The 19,885-nt window shown below is 46.3% G+C and overlaps 1 protein-coding gene and 1 pseudogene across 1 annotated transcript; one reads left to right on the top strand and one right to left on the bottom strand.

Annotated features, from left to right (window-relative positions):
- Positions 1-1,439: 1,439 nt before the first annotated feature.
- LOC136993388 (perilipin-3-like) lies at positions 1,440-5,450 on the bottom strand. Its single transcript, XM_067305113.1, has 6 exons — positions 5,406-5,450; positions 4,262-4,505; positions 3,809-4,008; positions 3,491-3,619; positions 3,035-3,392; positions 1,440-1,519 (listed from the first exon to the last, which is right to left on the bottom strand). The coding sequence occupies exons 1-6, from the start codon at positions 5,448-5,450 to the stop codon at positions 1,440-1,442; spliced, it is 1,056 nt and encodes a 351-aa protein (XP_067161214.1).
- A 1,113-nt stretch (positions 5,451-6,563) lies between these two features.
- Positions 6,564-9,764, top strand: LOC136993389 (perilipin-3-like; annotated as a pseudogene).
- Positions 9,765-19,885: the final 10,121 nt, after the last annotated feature.

Consider the following 19,885-nt stretch of genomic DNA (forward strand, 5'->3'; position numbering starts at 1 on the left):
GACTGTAACCCTCTTAGATTAACTGAGCTAGTTGATTCACTGATTTCTCCAGCACCAACTGCTCAGGAGCAGACTGTCAGGCCCTGTTGAATCAGCTACCTTCCATGACTTGTGACGTGAAACTTTCACTCAGTTTGTGTCCTTCACAACAGAGCATCAGTATTATCTCCATCCCCTGCCTTGGACACTAGCTCTCCTCAACAACATGTGGTCTCAGCACCGAACAGGGAGAAAGACACCCCCCCCCCCCCATTCCTTCACACACACACACCCTAGCAAGAATATTTCAGCTGGTGACAGACATGGCTGAGAACTCACCTGTGGTGTTGCTGACATCCTACAAACAACCTCCCTGCCATTCCCTGCCTTCTTCCTCCCCATGCGGGGACACTCAGCTCATCAGAGCATCACACCATCTCCTTCTGAGAGGTGCCAGCTTTCCCATCTGAGCTCGGCCCAGCCCTCAGGTGGCTCCTTACACATCTTCCTTCCAATAAGAGGTTTTGCCACACTTTCAGAGCCAATATTCAGACTACCTCTGGCAGCACACCTGAGGGGTGGCACGTTAGGCTCACCTTGTGCAAGAACAGCCCTGGGGAAAGGGGCATTTTTGCAGTGCCTCACAGAGACCTCCTTATCCACAACAGCCTTCAGTTTGGGGAGCAGAACCATTTACAGGAATGAGCCCAGCTGGTGCAGAGAGTTTGGCCAGCTGTTAAAAATAGGGGTAGACTGATCCAGCTGTATTGCAGAAATGCTGATTTCTAACTTAGCTGTTTTAATGAAGTGTATTTTTCTTCCTTGTCTAGTGTGGATGAGGTGGGTTAAATCATCCTTCCTATGTTAAATAAATTGAAATGGTAGCAGCACAGTCAAAGCTTGTGGCCAGGCAGCTTGCCCAAGCAAGGCTCAGCTCTCTGTCCTTCCACTAGTCTCTTCCAGATTGTTGTTATAGGGATTTACGAGCACTTGCAACACACTCAGCACATCTGAGATAAAGGGAGATGAGAAGCAAATCTCTGCTTCTGGATCTCTGTCCTCCCCCACCCCAGACTGGAACAGCTCCTAGTACATACTGATGGGTTAGGTTCAGTTCTGAAGACCAAACATCGCTCAGCCAGTTACTGCATTCAGTCAATACCACCCATGCTGTCCAAAAAAAAAAAAAAAAAGAAAAAAAAAGCCAAACTCCTTTTCAGAGCAGTCAGCTTGATGTTGTCTGGTCCTTCAGAGTCAGTCTACCTCTTGGGTCCTTTGGCTGTTTTAGCAACCTGCCACTGAGTTGGATACAGTCTCTATAGCAGCAACTCCAGCCCTGAGATGCTGGCACAGGTTTTCTCATTGACTGTCAGTGGCCTAGCAGCAATGGATTCTCCACTTCAGTTCACCACTCTCAGCTTCCCTAATCTCTCTGCATCACCTTATATTAGGTGATCAGCCTAAAAGCACAAGGTACAGCCAATGCCAATTCTGGCTAGCTCTTCCTGTCCTGCTTTACTTTCCCTCTCCTTCTCTGCTGCTAAAAGAGATGGGGAAAAAAGGTTACCCATTAAACCAAAATAATTTGATTTAACAGATTCCAGGGGAAGGGGTATGCTGATCTTTATTAGAGGAGAAAAACCCAGACAAAGGAAACTCTCCTGTTTCTTTTTTCAAGAGTCTCCCTTTATTTTTGACCGTTCATCTTTATTTTCCTTATAAATACAGGTGCTCTGCAGCTTCAGCCAAGGCAACAGTGGTAATTATCACCATAACTACACAGTTGTTGAAACCTGACTGTCCAGCAATATGCTAAACTCCGCAGCAGGCTGACAGCTATCACACTCAATACATCTTTCTAAGACAGAAAGGCTAAGCAAGGCTAAGCCAATACTACAAAGGATCTGAACAGCAATTTCCATCTGGAGAGTTTCTGTTCCTCTGTGATACAAACCACTGGGACATGCTCTTTGGTACTAACAGCAGCATACACACAACACAAAATTGCTTGCTGTTTTCTACCTCTGTATGAGTTTTTTTCTGCTAAGGGGACTTAGCAAAACATTTTACTTTCAAAAAGAGCCATGAAAAATAAGCGGTAAAGAGTGGGTGCAAGAGGGAATAGTAGCAGTTTCTTGGAAATCAGTATGGTTTTGAAAGGTTTTCTGCAGGAGTACAGGTGCTGAGCCAGGATGATACACTCATCTCTTTGTAAACAGTTCTACTTTTCTCTGATGGCAACTAAAGGAATTTAAGAAGAAATCTAGCTGTTTGCTTTTTACTGTGTGACAGCTCACACTCACCATAGGCAGTAGAAGCAAAAACATTAATGTTTTTTTGTCTGGGAAACCCACAGGGTTTTACACACACACCACCCACGCACAGTCAGGCATCTAGATCTAGGTGAACCATTTTAGGTAGACTGCAGATAGGTCTTACAGAATGTTCCTAGGAATGAAACGCTGACAATATAAGGAAAAAGCAGCACTGGGATTCATCTGGAAAGACCTTTTGAACTAGGCTAACCTTGTTGGGCAGGGAAGATAGACTGCAATATTGCAATGTAGATAGACAGACCATGACTGGACCAGGGGCTCTTGTGGAACACAAGTTGCAGCACCTAGTGATTACTGCTCCTCACCATGCACTGCATATTCCTGCGGGACACAGTGAGAAATGAAGGTTATGTCCCAACACGTGGGTGAGCAAAGTTGTGGTGGGTAGCCAAGCAGAGGAGTGCCTCAAGTGATGACACATGACTTTATTTCAGAAAGCTTTCTGCATCATACACGCTTGATCTTAATTTATTTAGAGGTGGCTTGGGATCACCAGGCTTGCTTATTTTTTACATGCAAGAATGCCTGTTGTTACAAAACTGTTCTTGAATCCTGAGTACTCCTGGATTAGAAGTCATTGATCAGTTTTAAGCACTGCAGGGGAGGGATGATTTACTATCAACAGCAGGAGTCACAGTTCAGGGGAAACTTTTATATCAGTACTAGCTAGAGAAGTTGGTTCCCACAAGAGTAGGTATTAAAGGACTTATTCCCCTCACCTTCCTTCTCTTTTGTCCCTTTTTGTGATCCTACAGAGGCTCTAGAAGATGGTGTGAAAGGTCCCACCAGCCAGGCAAGAGGTCTATTATGTTCCACATACTCCAGCAGTTCATCCACGCACTCCTGGCCTGTGTTCATTAAATGGTGTTTCTGGGTCAGGATGTTCCTGGACAGGTCTTGGAAAGAAGCAGCAGCCTGCAAGGAGCTGTGGGTCTCCTGTAATTCCTGCTGTACCTGCTGCATCTTGTCCTGGATGCTGGATGGGAAGCCTTGGCTGTTGGCCAGTAGAGTCTGGAGAGTGTGCTGCAGTTGCTGGGTGCTGCCATGAGACATGGCCAGAATCTGGACCTCCAGCCACTACAGGGGAGGAAAGGAAGCTTTAGAAGCAGCTCCCAGTGCACCCACTCCCACCCCAAAACAACTTCAGTGAGCCAGCATCTCCAGCAGACCACTACCTTCAGCTCCAAGGAAGTTGTGTCCTCATTCTCTTTTGGCTGCTTCTTGTTCCAGGTCAGCCACATCTGGTGCAGCTTTTCCTGCCCATTTTGAAGCTTCTGATAAATACCCTGCTTGACACAATCAATCTGGAGTAGGACAGGAAAGCGAAGACAAGAGTGAATTACTATAGCAGCAAGACTTGCCTTGTGACTACCCCAGCCAGCTTGTGAGCTGGCACAGAGATCCTCCTGGTCTTCACAGGGAGTAAAGGGGAAGACTGCTTTACAGCAAGCAGCTTCAAGACAGGACACTTGGAGACAGAACAGTGTTCCTACCAGCTCAATGACCTCCTGCAACTTTGAGAAAGTCTCCTGCATGACCATCTTGATCTTCCTCACTTTGGCTAAGAAGCACTGGTAGGCTTTTTGATGCAGATGAGTGGGCAAGGAACTCAGATGTATGAAATAACCCTGATGGTCTGACTGCTGCTGGACAGCTGCCCCTTCAGTCCCCTCCACAGAGACCACAAGGTCAGCTGGAAAAAACAGCGATGAGAAGTTAATTGTTAATTGTCCTAGAGTGCATACGACAGATGGTCAGCAGTCATGAAGCCTTGCAGGTTAGAGTCAGAGTGACCATGGCTTTTAAAAGTGTCTGTATCCCCCAAATATAGCAGGAACTGGGAGGCCGAGTACCCCAACCACACACACTCGCGCTACCTCTCTACATTGCAGAGAAGCCTAGAAAGATCTTCTTTGCAGATCTGCCTCACGCAAGTGTTTTCTGACCTAGTTCCTCATCTGTGATGGGGAAATGGTGATCCGATTTTCCTGGCACAGCTTCCACACTTCTGTCAGTGATCTTGCCTGCTTCGCAATCCACTGCCATGCCCTGGCTGGTCACCACGGACCTAGCAGACTCCAGGACTCTCTGAACAACTTCCCTGGCTGCCTCCAACACCGCCACTCTGATCGCAGCATCTTCGGCACCAGTGATGCCGGGTGACACCAGCTCTTTGATGCCAGAGAGAACCTAGAGAGAGATCAGAAGACTGAATGTACCCACTTCTGTAGAACAGCATTTGGTACAACCGTGAGGTTGATGAGACTATTTCAACATCAGAGCTATTTGACCAGCCCAGGTGGGGAATAAGTCAGACTACAAGTGTGAGTAAGCTCTGCTTGGGGTGCAGTTCACCCAATTTGTGGGATGTGGAAACTGTAATGAGACTTGCATGGGACCTTCCACAAAAATAATCTGACAGTTTGTTAAAATTGTCATTGAGAGCTTCAGTGAGAAGAACGTGGGACAACAAATGTTAAGAAACTTCACCTCAGGTTAGAGTATTCAAATTTGTCAAGGGACAGTAGTCCAGCAGCAAGGATACAAAGAGTTTCCAGCTGTGCTCTAACATCTTCCCAGAAGATGGACTCTAGAACATGCATGTAGCAGAGTACCAACCCACCAGCTGGGAGAGAAGGGGACAGAAGGGCAAGTCAGAACAGCTGTGACAGCTCCAGAGGGTTCTGGCTTTGCAGCTTCAAACTTTTCCCAGTTGGGACAGAGCTGCAGGATTGAAACTCTCAACACAGAGTGCTCAAGTAACACTCATTTGTTTTTGGAGAGTAACTATTTGTTTGTTTCCTTTGTCTTTTAATCATTTCAGCAGGAAAGTCCAGCGCCAGGAGTGTCTGCACTGCAGCTACTGAGTACAGATTACAGTATGTTTGCCATCTAACTTCAGAATTTGCATTTAAGTCTATTGACTAAATGTACCAGGCTTGATCAGACAGTCAAAAGAGCCATTCAGGCAAAAATAACCAAAGGAAGTTGGGAGTGAAAGGAGGAGCTGGTTTAGGCTGTTAGAGGAGCCTTGGGGTAGGAAGCAGGGGGAACGGACATCTGAGCCAGCCCAAGGGAACTGGCAGGTACCCAGGTCTCATCTCCTCTGTGAGGGAGAGCGTTCCAGAAGAACATGTCATGGACATTAAGAAGGGGGGGGGGGGGATGTTCCTAGTTGGCGAGAATTTCTAGTTCTGTGTTAGATTGAAGGATTAGCACTTTTAGTCAAGGTACTCCTTCAGTCAATATTGGTTCTTTCCTCTCCAGTAGAAGTTGCATGTATGTAGATTCAACTGGTCTGTAACAAGGCTTTTCTCTGGAGGTCATAGCCACCCACCACCCTTCTTTTGTTCTGTTTTGTTTGTTTCTACAGACCAGATTTAAGTCTAAATTTTATTGCATAGAAGTTCAAGACCAAGGCACACCATTTGCTGGGTAAGGGTTCAAAGAGATTCAATACTGAAGTCAGTTATGAGTGACTCACAAGATACCTGGTGGGAGAAGAGAGCCTTGCTCTTCTCTCAGCCCAGAACAAGGAGACTGGCCAGGTCCAGCTAGACAAGCAAGTTCGCCTGGCCTCCCATCCACCAGAAACTGTTACCTTGTCATCTGGTTCTTGCAGGTTTGGCAACTTGTCTTCCAATTTGTCCTGTCCCAGGTAAATACATTCCTTCATTGTTGCAACTAAAGGCAAATCAGAAATCAAATGCATTTGAAAGTGAACGTGTAAATAGATCTTAGACTTTCTACATCCTGCCAGCATGTCGCCCACATCAGCAGGGGGGGAGACACTTGGAACAGCAGGTAGGTACTCTGTGTGAGCTGTAACTGGAGCAGCAGCTTCTGGGTGCAGGTGTGAGGAAGTGGCTGCTACTGTGGCTAGGGGGAAACTAAGCCTGCCCAAAGGGAGGAGTCTCTTCTGCTCAGCCTGTGCCCTGCAGCTTCTCTGGGAATGAGTGGTGGCACAGCCAAAAGAGCAGGCCTGAAGACCCTGTAAATAACCTGCTAGATTAAGCAAAATAGCCTGGCTCTTGCCTAGGAGTGATGCTTCTCTACATCTCTAGTCGAGAGCCTGGGCAATGCTTTCGTAGAATGGCTCCCATGTCTTGGGGGCCCCAAAACCTGATGCACTTGCCTCTGTGGACTGCAGCGTGTGTCTTGCTGACTAGTGTGGAGTCTTCCAGCTTAACATCAATGCGATCCTGTTCTGATAAAGCTTTTCCTGGAACTGTTTAATAACTATGTCAAATGAACTGGAGCTGGGTAAGGTTCTAGCAGTACTGAGACTGTCTACACTCTCCTCTGTCCCTTGGATGACTCTGTATTGGAAGAAAACCTTTCTGTTATGGACCAACCATAAATATCAATAGCGTTCCACAGCTTGTTTCTTTAGTGAGTTGCAGGTTTTGAAGTGAATATGAGCTGTGGTTTGCTCTCCTTCAACCAGACCAGGTTACTTGAACAGGCAGAAAGGTGAAGCTTTGGTGCAGGGCTGCATAGAAAGCTCTGTCAGGCTTGGAAGCCTCATGGCTTGTTTTATTTTTTTTGCCCTTGTAGGCTGCAATAAATCTGGTGGCTAACCTGACCTTGGTCAGCTCTGCCTGTGATGTGGTTTCTACAGCTTATGTCTCCACCAAGGAGAGCCACCCCTACATCAGATCTGTGGGTGAGGCAGCAGAGCAAGGAGTGAAGAGTGTGACTGAAGCCACAGCTACCTGTGTGCAACCAGTTCTGACTACACTAGAGCCTCAAGGTAATGTGGTGGGGAGGCTTACACCTGCTTGTGAGGGCCAAATCCCCTTCCCAGAGGGACTCCTAACTCTTTGGTTCCTTCCAACCCTGAAAGGAGCCCTTGGGTGTGGAAAGGCACCTCTCTCATTGACTTACTAAAGGGATAGCTCCAGACTTACAAGTAAAGCAAAAAAGGCTGAGTCCTAATCAGAGTAGCGTGAAGAAGTGTCTCTTCCTGAAGGACTGGATTTGACTCAGGTGTTGACTACCCTAAAACTGATCTTGCCAGGCCCAAAGTATTAGGTGACAGCTGCTTGTAGTTTGATTCTTAGAAGCCCATGGGGGCTGGAAGAAAAGCCCCACTTGGAGGGCTATCATTACTAATGGTCCTGTTTCCTGTGGAGCTGCCTTTCCCCCCCCCCCAACCCCCACAAATGGGAGGGGGGGGAAAAGCAAACAAACAAACAAAAAAAACAAGAACCAGAACTAGACCCTCAGCATGTGAGAAGTTTTTAAACCTCATGGAGGGAGAGGGACTGATCCTGATGGCAAGGGTCTGACAAAACAGCTGATGTGACAGGCCTGGTTTAACTCTAAGACCAGAGTGGGCCCCCTCCTGTTTACTGTGTGATTCTAGATCCCTGGGACATGGAGGCTAGGGCAGAAGTGAGAGCTAAGCAACTGTCTGGTCAAGAACTAAACAAGCTGCAGGTGGGACTCCAAAGTATGTGGCTATGTTCTTGCTAGTGCAAGTGGGGACTGGTTATTCTCAAAGTGAACAGACTTAGCTCAAGACCAAGCAGCAGTGGAAACCAAGACAAGGTGCTCAGCAAATCCAGTTTACATCAAAACACATCTGCCTGAGTGAGAGTCTTTACCCACAGTCCCTGCAAGGCAGCATAATCGGGGAGGCAGAACTTGCAAGATGAAATAGTAGAAAACCCAAGTCTTGACACCTCCTCTTTTCTGCAGTTGCTGTGGCAAATGAATATGCCTTCAAGGGCTTGGATAAAGTAGGGGAGAAGCTCTCTCTCCTTCAAAAGTCAATGGACCGGGTAAGAACCAAAGGCTATGCCCTCCTTGGCTGGAAGAGGGGGGCAGAGCTGGCCTTCACAAGGATAGAAATACTTCAGATTCTCTTGAGGAAACAAATCTCTGAGTGCATAGAGTGAGCTCTCTTAGGAGTAAGAAAGCAAACGGGAGATACTGTCTGAAGACTCTTCTTGGTCCAGCAGGGACCGGGTCACAGAGCACTGCAGTTCTTATCTGACACTAACCTATTTCCGTAGGTTCTCTCTGACACAAAAGAGCTAATGTCATCCAGAGTGGCTGATGCATAGGATGCTGTGAGCAGCAAAGTGACAGAGGTGATAGATGCAACCAAGGAGGCTCTTCAGAGTGGCATGGAGGCTGCCAGATCTGCAGTGACCAGCAGTGTGGCAGTGGTTACAGATTCCAGAGTGTGCCAGATGGCTGCGAGCAGAGCAGGAGCTGTGCTGGAGGAAACAGGAGATGACCTCAGTCTGCCTATTGGAAATGAGGAACTAGGTCAGGAAGTGGCATATATGCCTGCATATTTAATGAGGATCATCAAAATGGGGATACCAACCTTGTTTTCTCATCTTTGAAATGGGTTTAAGAACTAATAGGAAGTGCTATGTTGGAGGCTACCTGGCTCATAGTCCAAGCTCTCCTGATGCTTGTTTAGTTTTCTTATTAAGCATCTCTGGTCAGACACTTACAGGCATTGTCTTTCTCCTCAGCCAAACTGGCAGCATCTGGGGAGGGCACAGACATAATATCTATGGAGCAGCAGCAGGAGAAGCAGAGGTACTTTGTGCGGTTGGGGTCTCTCTCTGATGAACTCCGCCAGTTTGCCTACCTGCACTCAACTGATAAAATGAAGCGGGCCTGGCAGGGCATGCAGGAGGCCCTTGCACAGCTTCACTGCATCATTGAACTGGTAGGTAGAGCTCTGCCTCCCTGTTGGAGAGCAGGACAGGGCCAAATGTATGACTTGGTCTCAACCTCACTATGACAGTGACAGCTGTGTTGATGACCAGCAGGTTTCTGTCTTGAGACACTCTGATTCCCCCCCCCCTCCCCCAGATTGAAGTGTTTAAGCAAGGATTTAACCAAAAGCTTCAGGAAGGGCAAGAGAAACTATGCCAGATGTGGCTGGACTGGAGTAAGAAGTGTCCTAGGGAGAGTGGAGATGCAAGTTCTGCAAAGCCAGAGGTATGCCCATGGGGAGGGAAGCAGAGGGATCTGATTCACCCTTTCCCTGCTTGATTTCTTAAAGTAACTTGCTCCTCTGACCTTCTCCTTTCTGCCTCCTTCTAGGAGATGGAGTCTCTGGCCCTGCTCATGGCACACAGTATCACACATCAGCTGCAGATCACCTGCTGTAAAATAGTATCTGCAATCCAAGGCCTGCCTTCAAGCCTTCAGAATAAGGTGAAACAATCTCTTGGTAACCTAGAGGAGTTTCATGCTGCTTTCTCAGCAGCAAGCTCCTTCCAGGACTTGTCCAGCAGCATCTTGACCCAGAGCCAGGGGAAGCTGGCTGTGATCCAGGAGTACATGGAGGAGCTGCTGGACTACCTGAAGAACAACATGCCTCTCTCTTGGCTGGTGGGACTCTTCTCTCCAAGGGAGGAGAAGGAAGCACAGGCAGTAGGAGCAGGGACCCATGAAACCTCTGCCACCCTCATGTAAAGGGAGTAAGGCTCTGAACACAGTCTGCCTGGCTCAGCTCTGGGGGGAGTCTTTTCTGGGATAACTTTACACACACACCATTCCAGCTGAGGGTGAGATGTCACATCTGTGGTGTCTATTGGGTATTGATGAATTAAGTAAGAAGTCTTAAGAACTCTTGAGGGAGGTGAGGTAGCAGGGCCACACTTCCTAAATGGCTGTAGATCCATTCAGGAGTAGGGGCTGATACTTGGGCCAGAAGTAAAACAGCTGAAGCATCCAATGCTTCCTCCTCTCTAGCAAGGAGTTCATGATATGTCCTTCACCAATGTGCCCAGACAGTGTCTATGCTCAGCACAATGACTGCTGTTGGTCTAAAGCCTTCAGCTAGTGTTCAATTTCTAGAAGTGTCTTCCTAGAAGCTGCTTGTACTAGGTTATAACTGTTTCAAATACAACTACTGCATGCAGGAAAGCTTACCTTCTATTCTCTTTTGGAGAGAGGCTGCAAGAACAGGTATTGATCAACAGATGTGAACTGTGCTCTTCTACCTGCAAAAGCTCTGGTGCAGAACAAGGCAGTATCACTTAAGGAACTGGAAAATGCAGTATGTGGACAGAGTTCTGAAAATAGAGGCTTCTGAAACTAAGCAATGGTCTTCAAGTTCCCAAGATGCTTCCAAGTTGCAATTTCCATAGGTCTGGAGGTAAGGGAGTAGGTAGTCATCTTCCTATTCCTTGGTTCTGGGCAAAGTAGAGGCTGGACTTGTGCCCTAGGAACAAGCCTGCAGTTCTGCTATGGAGACTCTGAGCATGCTCATCCTGGGTCTTGGGTAGCAGAGCAAGAGTTGTCACAGAAAACAGTAGCAGTGCTTGTGCCTGTCCCAGAAATTTTCAGAGCCTGCCTTCAGCAATGGGGATGCACAAAACTAGTTCATCAGCTGCTGGCTATCCAAGTATTCAGGCCTTAAGTGTTTTGGGTAACATATCTTGATGCTGGGATACTGCACTCAGGAATGCAAGAAGTGGTCAACCAGCAGTGGAACAATAAGGAGTACAGCTGTGAGCTTTGGTACTAGCCTGGGAGAGGCTGAGCTATAATGCCTTCTCATTTTTAGGCCTGGTGGCAGGCATGTGTCCTCCTGGTGCTTCCCAACACTTGGAAAAGCTGTGGGGAGCTTTCAGGATCCTGACAGCCTTTGTCATTTGGCCTCTTGTTGTGGGGGTGAAGGGGGAGGGGGAGAAGGTTACTGGTTATTAGTTAACAGATTTATTGAAGATGGCCATACAGTGTAGTCATAGCAAGCAAATCTTACTGCACATTTGTTAGTGCCCGAGTCTGTTTCTTACCACTCCAACAGTTTCTTGTTGGAGGCTCTCTTAACTCCAGGAGAGTAACCTTGAGAGGAGTCCCAACTTAAGGGGAGATTCACCGCCGTGTAGCCTGCTGCTGTGCAGGAGAGCTCAAGGGGCTCTAGGCTGCAGCGCTATTTATGGGCACGGAGTTTGACTCATGGTCATACAATATTTGGTGTGGAGTTGTACCTTTTTTTTTCTCATGCCTGTTTCTGGCCTCACCAGTTGCAACCAGTATCACCTAGTTCCTCCTGGTCAGCTGTGGCTGCAGTCAGTTATTTGAGGTCAGCTGGGGCCTGAGATAAGGTGTTTGTGCATGGGGGGGATAGTTGTGCTTCACCACACTTTGGGCCTGAGATGGGGGGGGTAGTTGTGCTCTGCCATGCTTTGGGCCTGAGGTGTGTGTGTGCGTGTGGGGGGGTAGTTGTGTTCTGCCACACCTCTTATGCCTAATTCCCCTCTTAGAGTTATAGTTGTCTTCTATCTGGTGAAGACTTCAAGGTCTGTGGTGGGAGAGTGGACTGCTGGAGTGGCTGCCTGGGAAAGATGCGGACCCATTGGGATGGGAAATCACTAAAGCATAGGTGACAGATACTTGCTGGTGCTGGTCCTGTTGGCACCACCATCTCCTAGCCAGGAGGTGCTCCAATTGAGCCAAAAGCTCTTCAGCTACCAAGCTTAGCCATCTTCCAAACAGCTTCCCCTTCCCCCCACCCCGGACTTACCAGACTATGGAGTAGCTGAGGAGGACAGAGCAAATGCCTTGCTTGCTATTGGGAGTGAGGGACTGACATAATAAGAGTCATACTTGTTTCTCTTCTGTATGGCTTGCCTTCCTCTCAAGGAAAGAAGTGGAATCTGTTACCAATGCGAGTGCTGCTTCCTCCAGACTTAATGCCAGAGACACCAATATTAGCTTCCCTTTTCTTAGATGTTAGAAATGGGGACGGGGGAGGAGGCCCCCTTGTGGGAAGTAAATATGGGTTTAGAGGAAGAACTCTTCCTCTATTTTTCTTCTCTTAAGCAGAAATGGCTACTGCTCCAACTACACTTCTACCCCCACATTACTGTGTGTAATGGCTTAGCACTGTACCATGGCAGGTTCATGTGGCCCTTTAGTCTTGGGTTCAGTCATTCCACTGATACAATGTGATCCCCTGATGTGGTAAAGCTCCAGGTCCAGCTTCACTGAGCAGAGCACTTCAGAGACTATCAGATAACAGCCCAAACTCTGCTTCTCATGTGTAGCCACTAGGTCTCATTGAAGACAAAATAATAAGCCAATGACAATTGCCAGGCCAAGCTATTGTCGAGATCTGATGTGAGATAAATTGCAGGGGTCATCTCTCCTCTGGATGCTTTGATTACAGCCAAGCAATTCCTCCCTGGCAGAGAGCTCAAGGAGAGGCAGCTTCAGTCTGCCTGAGATCATCATAGCTGAGCTTGTAGGGAGGGAAGTGAGGCACTAATTGTAAGCAGTAGCAGAAGTAGTCCTGCTATTCAGTAGGAAATCTGCTGCAATTTCTCTTCTTCACCAGCAAAGCTGCACCTCGCTACCTTGGTGTCTGAACCTTTTTATTTAAACTTCCTTGGACAAAAGTGCTTCTTAGGAAATAATTACATATTCCCATACGCTATGTTGATTTTAATATTGCAGCATGTCAGATTAATATTATGCTTAGCCTAGTAAATCATGATTTATCTACTTATGGATCACTGGGGCATATTCTAACTTACTGCTTAACTCCATTTCCTATACACACTAATGGCTACTCTTACCCTGGGAGCCTGGTGCCCAGTTCTCTTCCTACTGGGAGAAGGTGAATCACTCTAAAGGGATCTTTTTTTTTCCCCCCCCGAAGGATGTTTCTGGATGTTTGAGTTTATAAAGGAAAAACATGGACTACTAAACCATGCTGGAGGTAAACTGTTTCTGTGAATATGACCTCTTTGTGCTAAGCAAACAGGATGATTGCTAGCATGAGTAATTCCTTCTCTTCAGTTAGAAGGTTCCAGAGCAATGCCCCTCAAGGATGTCTTTAAAGCAATGAACTGCCCAAATGTCAGGGGAAAAACAATCACTTTTTTTCCTTAAAGACCTTGACTTTTTAAAATCTATAATTCTCAATTCTCTCTTCTCCCAGCTAAGAGATGCTCTGAATGGTGGGAATGTCTGTGGCTGCCTTTTGAGGGCTCAGGGCTACCAGATAGCACTTTTTACCTTTGTTTGTCCCTGCTCCCACCTTGCCTCATTTACTCAAGGCACCCTGAGAGAGAGCTGCCAACTATCAGATGTTCAGGGAGGTGAAACTGCAGAAGTCAAAGCCCCATTGTGCAGTCCTAGCCCAGGTTTTGTGTCCAAATAAAACTGGTGCTTTAGGGGAAAGACTTTCAAAGTACTTGCATTCCTGAGATCTTTTTGAGACAAGCCCAAGAGAACAGAGCAGAAAGTCTTTTCCTTTCTCTCCTGGTTGCTGTACATCCAGCTTGTAACCTGAAGGAGCCATTGTCTTATGCTGCTCCCTAGCCACCCTTGGGCCTCTCTCCAGGTGCTAGCAGGTGAAAACTCAAGCTGTGCACACAGCTGGGATCTTCCTTGTATTCCCTGTGCTGGCCCTTGTGGGGGGCAACCTAGCACCTGTATGGCTTTGGCTCTTCTGTAGTACTGCTAGAGCTTCTATGGCCTGCAACAGGCTAAGCCATCCTCTTCATGGCAGCTCCTAAAGCTCTGCTTAGGAAGGGTAGGCTGAGTGGAAGTGTCTATGTGCCTTTTCTCCTGTATTTAACCTCAGAAGGTTTAGGGAACTGTTGAGATTTGTTAAATGTAGCAAGGAGGGCAAAACTCTCACCAGACTAGTTGTGGTTAGGAATGGTGTGTGACTTTCTTGTGAGTTCTTCCTCTCTTGGTCTCATCCATGCTGCAGAGGCAGCAGAATGATGAAGGTGGAAAGAGATGGATGCAGAAGAAATGGACTGGCTTTCTGTGATGGTTTAAAGTGGAACTCATCTGAACTTGGTGGGGAGCATCGAGACTGCTCTCAATCTTATCCAAACCTGTTTTTCTGACTAGCTATGCTTTGAATTATACAAACTTCTTTAGACTTCTGTACAAAGTAATGTGACAATCCTCGCCAAGCACCCCAGCACAGTAGAAATGCTTTGAGATGTCTCTTTTGGCTCTTAGTGGCCCTTGGGAATGATGTGGTGTTCCTTGATTCTGACAGTTATAACCCAAGTGATTGTATTTTACCCTTTTCTCCTGCTATTTCTCCCTGGCTATGCTGTGGCCACATGTGATAACTCAGTTGTAGGCTGATTTGAATTTTAAATGCAATCACAGGGCCACTTGCTCCTTGTTTGCCTCTTCCTAGATGCCACCTCACTTCCCTCTGCCAGTTTGCTTAATATTTTAATTATTTAATTCTCCACTTGTATTCATGCACTTCTACCTTTTTCTCTCTGTTCCCTGCTCTTTGTTCAAATGCTTGACTTCTAGGTCAGGGAGTGTGCTGGTCTTGGGCGAAGACTGCCTTGGGCATGCTCTAAAAAGCTGTCACTTTCACAAATCTCTGGTTAGCAGCCTTGTCATGAAGGTAATAGACTAATCTCTATAAAGTTCTTGGCTAGTGCTGAAAGGCAAAGGCTCTCTAGTTGTTTGCAAGGAGCTTAATTTCACCCTCTTATTTCCATGCTACTTGATGCACTCATACTGTCACCTCTTCTACAAAAACTGTACTGTTGCCTGCTGTAAGAAAACACTCTGTTTAAAGAATAAGCTTGTGACCTCCCTTAAGGGCTGCTTTGCTAGTTGGGGCCTGGATTAGGTGTGAACTTCCTGTGAGTTCTAATTTTTATATGACCTTAAGTCATCTTGGTTGGGGAACTTAAGTCCTTCAAAGCTGACTTGAATTAATTTGCAAAGGAAAAGGGATGATGTTTCTACGCTCAGTGCTGGGAAATGATGCTATCGTGACTGGTCAGTGTGGGAGCAGGATCAGGCTGTGGGAACTACTCTGCTTGATCTTTCTCCAGCTGTTGTCTGATGTGAGCAGGCAGGAATTCTATTTTGTGGGTTAGTATTTGGCCCTGTGCTTTTATATTGCAAAGCCCTATCCCCTCTTTCCTATTACTTGTCCCTACTTTGCATCAGAGAAAGACTGGATGCTTCAGTGCACTGGAGTGCTAACCCTGGAGGGAATTCCCTGTGCTCTGATATACCTGATGTGCTCTGAGTTGGATCCTGTGCCCCTGGACAGGGTGAGGTGATCAGGTGAGATCAGGATGGGTTTAGGAGCAGCTGAGAAAAGGTATTTATTTGCTGGAGAAGGGCAGGGCTGCTTTCAATAGCAGCATTTTGCAGTGATCCATGCTCCCAAATGGGGTGCACTGGTGCTTTTCCAGTTAGAAACCTCTGCAGACCTCGGCATTCACTCTTCCTTCTTCCAGAGGTTCCTGCCAGAGGCCTCTTCTGTCAGGTCCTGGCGGTAGGACCAGACAGGTCCTACAAAGCTTTGTTTTGCTTCCCTCTGCCCTGCAGAGGAGGAAAGGGGGTCAATAAATCTGCTTCGGATTGCCTTATAAATCAAGCATGAACTTGTGACAATTCCAATACTGCGTTTGTGTGGCTTGTTCAAAACCCCCCTGATGCCTGTGAGGGTGACAGGCATCTGACCTGATCAATAACGCAGTTGCCCTTTGCTGCTGCAAACCAGGTAAGGCACCTTCTGTGAATACAGAGTACAGGCAGCAAATAATTACCCTGGTTGTGGTGCTTTCTGGACATTGGTGCCTGCCCTTGTGGTAATGGAAAATCCATTTGCAGTATTGACTTCCCAGTCTCCTTTTGATTCTCATATTTGTTTAGGTTTGGAAATGCCTTGAGATTCTTCTGCAGTGAATATGGAGGGGAGGTGATCTAGAGGATAATTAACAAGCTGAATGCTGATGTGGCTGTTTTTTGTGCCATCCTCAGTACTGATACTGTCTTTCTGTCCACTTGTGTTAAGCCCTTCATAAACTCTGGGAGCTCAGTGGAACAGGAATGCTGGCCAGGTAGGCAAATTCAGATTCCTGCCCATCTCTACTCCTGCGTTGCCCACTTGGGCATCTCTGCGAGTTTCAGCAGTCTCCTTTTTTATTGCAGAATTCTTCAAATGTTAGTTTTGTCCTTACTCAACTCTGCAGCTCTCAGAGGTGGGTGAGGGAGTTCAGCTGCTTACTGGTCTGAGTTCAGCACCTGGGGGTGATGGAAGCAAACTCTGGACTTTGTTGCTCTAATCAGTTTCTTATCAATTAGCAGCTTGCCTTCTCAGCTGAGTGTACCAGGACTGCTGGGGCAAGAGTTGAGACAGGCAGCAGAAACACTCCTAAGGTCTGGCAGATCTTCAGCTCAAGATATCTCTGTAAAGGGCCCCTATGGCAGCTTGCAAATGGGACTGGGATTAATGGAGAGAATTAGTGTGTCAGGGAGGAGTGTTTGAAGAGACCAGAGCAGAGAAATGGGAGAAAAGCAGGAGAGTACTGTTCAGAGAGGGGTTCAGTCTGGGTGGGATTTGGCCAAGGAGGAGAAGGATAGAAGGGAAGGAGCTGAAGGATAGAGGGGAGAGAAACCAGAGGGCAGGGTGTTGGAGATAGGAGGTGCAGGGGAGGAGGAAGAGATGCAGGTGCTGGGGAAAGAGTCAAGCCAGTGTGGGAAAAGGTAAGTAAGTGGGGAGACAGGGTTTGTGATGCACTTGTGAAGTCTGGGACTTGAGCAGGGAACAGCCTCTGGTGACCTGGGGTAGAAAGAGGGAATGTTAGAGTATAGCTGGGGATCCCCCACAAAGGCTGCAGGAGCTGGGGGACAGATGTAAAGTGCTGTGAGAGGAGGGTAAACTGAGGATTTTGCTTGTGTAAGGGTAGTGGGTGCATGTAACCCACTGAGTTGTTTCACTGGGTGTTTCAGTGCAAGGCAAAGGAATATCTCTCCCCATTGCCAAGTAAATGTTGAAGAAAAATATACTCCTCTGGAGGAGGGACTCCAGGAGATGTGCAGTGTGTGTAACCCCCCTCTTGCATAGACCATCCTAAGAAACAGTATCCTCACCTACCTCAGTTCTGCAGGAGCTGTTATTCCCTAGAAGGAAAAATATCCTGAGCTATCTGTTTTTGAGGAAACAACAAACTGCCTTTACCTTACAGTGGTCCTTCCTCTAGCAGAGACATCAAAGAGCTTAGTCTTGGGCATGCTGTCCCCACTGAAACATGATTCTCTGTCTCAACTGGGCTGATTTTTGGAGGAATATCTGGCTGGCATGTTCACAGGCACCTCTTACCTTGGGAACCAAGTGCTGCCTTCCCTCCCCACTTCTCCTGTGGGATGGTTATTGCAGCTGTAAGCTGAAGGTCACTTCAAATGTCGTCTTCATTTAGGTGCCTTGATGGGGTAGTTATGGCTGAAAATACAAGGTTTACCAAACAAATTAGAGTGCAGTGTTTACCCTGCAAGAAACTGATTGGAAGCACTGCCTTTTTTTTTTTAATAGAGAGAAAAGCAATTTTAAACCTTCAAAATGGTTCTGCCTGTAATATCTACTGTTGCATATGTCTCACTTCCTATCCCTTCTTGCTGATCCTCAGCAGATGAGGGGATGCAGTCTGTGATGCAGTGTCTGTTCATCCCCTGCTGATATGCCCTGGTCTGGATCCCCTCATCCTCATTGTGGAGCTGAACCATGAGCCCAGAAGGGTGAATGAGCATCAGCTGCAGAACTGTGGGGACTTCATGCTTTGTAATAGTCTAGCCACTGCAGGAGTGGGTGTAAAGCAGGGAAGATCACATCCTAGATGGTCCTGAGTATTTCTGAGCTCCCTTGAAGACTAAGGAGTTCAGGGTGTTAGCAACCTCCAGGGATGGCTCAGCACCATGCTGGATTAAGGAACTGAGGGTCTCTTGGGCTTTTTGTACAGTAGAATAATTCAAGCAGTACAACCTTCCTTGAGGAACACAGGAGAAAGCATACAGGGTAATGCACGCAGCTACAATAGCTACAGATGGAGATGTTCTTGGACAAAAATGCAGTGACAGCATAAGCAGGCAAACAGGCTTGTGTGGAGTATTCAGTGCGTGAACATGGAGTCTGTTGCCTTCTCTATGGAAACAGTGGGGAAATAAGACAGCCAGGAGCTGAGATGCTCAAATTCACATCAGTTACCTGTGCTAACTTCCTCATGTGTGCATTCCTTGTACCCTACTGGGATAAGTTCCTATACAGGGGAGGAGTTGTGCCTCCTCCAAAGGCTGCACTGGCTGATAAATTACAAAAAATTCTCTACACAACTATATCAGCACAAAAGTGATTTTGGAGCAGACTAGAGGCTTATTTTGCTCCCACTGAATTAGTTTCCCTTTTCTTCTGTCCACTGGTTTACCCACTCTGGGCAGAAGAACCAAAGTCTTATTTCTTTTCATTTGCGTTTTAACTCAGAAACAAGATTAAGTAACAGTCCTTAAAGGAAAGTTTCAACACAGATTTCCCTTTTTCTTCATTTACTTTCTTTAAGATCCAGTGTGAAGCTAAACAAGCTTTTATATTATTAGTCTCAGGATTTCCTTATTCTGGCTTTGATTTATGGTCACACCTGGAGATTCTCAACTGTGTAAGAAGATTTGGCACACATCTCAGGTTTAAAAGTTGCAGAATGAAATAAAATGGAGAACTCCTTCCAGAAAACCTGATGGTTGCAGATCTTGGCTCAGGTTTTCATACCTTCCCATTGTCAATACTGCTGTAAAGAACTTGGCTCAAAAGAGAATGCAGCAAACTCTAGAGTAAACAACGTAAGGAAGGACAGAGGGCCCAAGAGCTTGGTTTCATTCCCCTGCAGTTGAGCTAGCTGTTCCTATTTTCTCTGAGGAATCTCATTCACCAAAGTATCTATGCAAAAAAATCTGAGCAGACATAGCAAATTCCAAGAAAAAACTTTTTTTGGGGGGGTTGACTTAATGTGGAATGGATTCTTGTGTCAAAAGGAGTCAGCTCAGTGGAAAGATGTGTACATGCTTGTCTGCAGAGACAAGATCAAGTTACTAAGAATTCCAGAACTTATATTAACTCACATGTTGACTTTTTTTTGTTCATTTCCTGACTAAATGTGGCTGGGCAAAAGTAAAATTTAGTTGGAATTTTGTCATTTTCTTTTTCATATTGGAATATAAGTATTTCCAACATTTTGTTCTCATGGGCATGTTTCTCATGTCAGCTGCATCCATTTTAAAATGGAAGTCCAAGGGAAAGTTGTTGCTGCTGGTTTGCATGGTGTACGCAATAGCAGTGTTTTGCTATTGCTATGGCCCATGCGTATTATGGGGTTTGGGACTGGCAGTTTCCAAAACAAGGGGAAAATAATGCAGTAACCAAAAACTTAAACTTGGTCTGAGTTGAGAAAAATGCTTCTTTTAGAATATGATCTTTTCTCTCCTGTTCAAATAAAGGTATAAGGAATTTTGAAACAAGCTGTTCTGACTGGCCAAGAGAGATGCATTCATTCTGCAAATTTTAAGATGAAATGACTTTACTAAATAAATACCAAAATATTTCTTGCTAGAAAGCGAAAAGCAGAACCTGAAGAAATGTACTCAGCTGTATTCCAGTGTCTTCACAGGCTTTTATATTGCAAAATTGTACTGACTTGTGACTGTTCATGAAGTATCACTACTGGGAAAAGCCCACTCTGTAGCCAGCTCCTGAACATTAAAAAATAAAAAAACAAAAAAAAAAAGGAAAAAATCTACAAAAACTATTTGTA

This window comes from Apteryx mantelli, chromosome 14 (genome assembly GCF_036417845.1).
Source record: "Apteryx mantelli isolate bAptMan1 chromosome 14, bAptMan1.hap1, whole genome shotgun sequence".
NCBI classification, from domain to species: Eukaryota; Metazoa; Chordata; class Aves; order Apterygiformes; family Apterygidae; genus Apteryx; species Apteryx mantelli.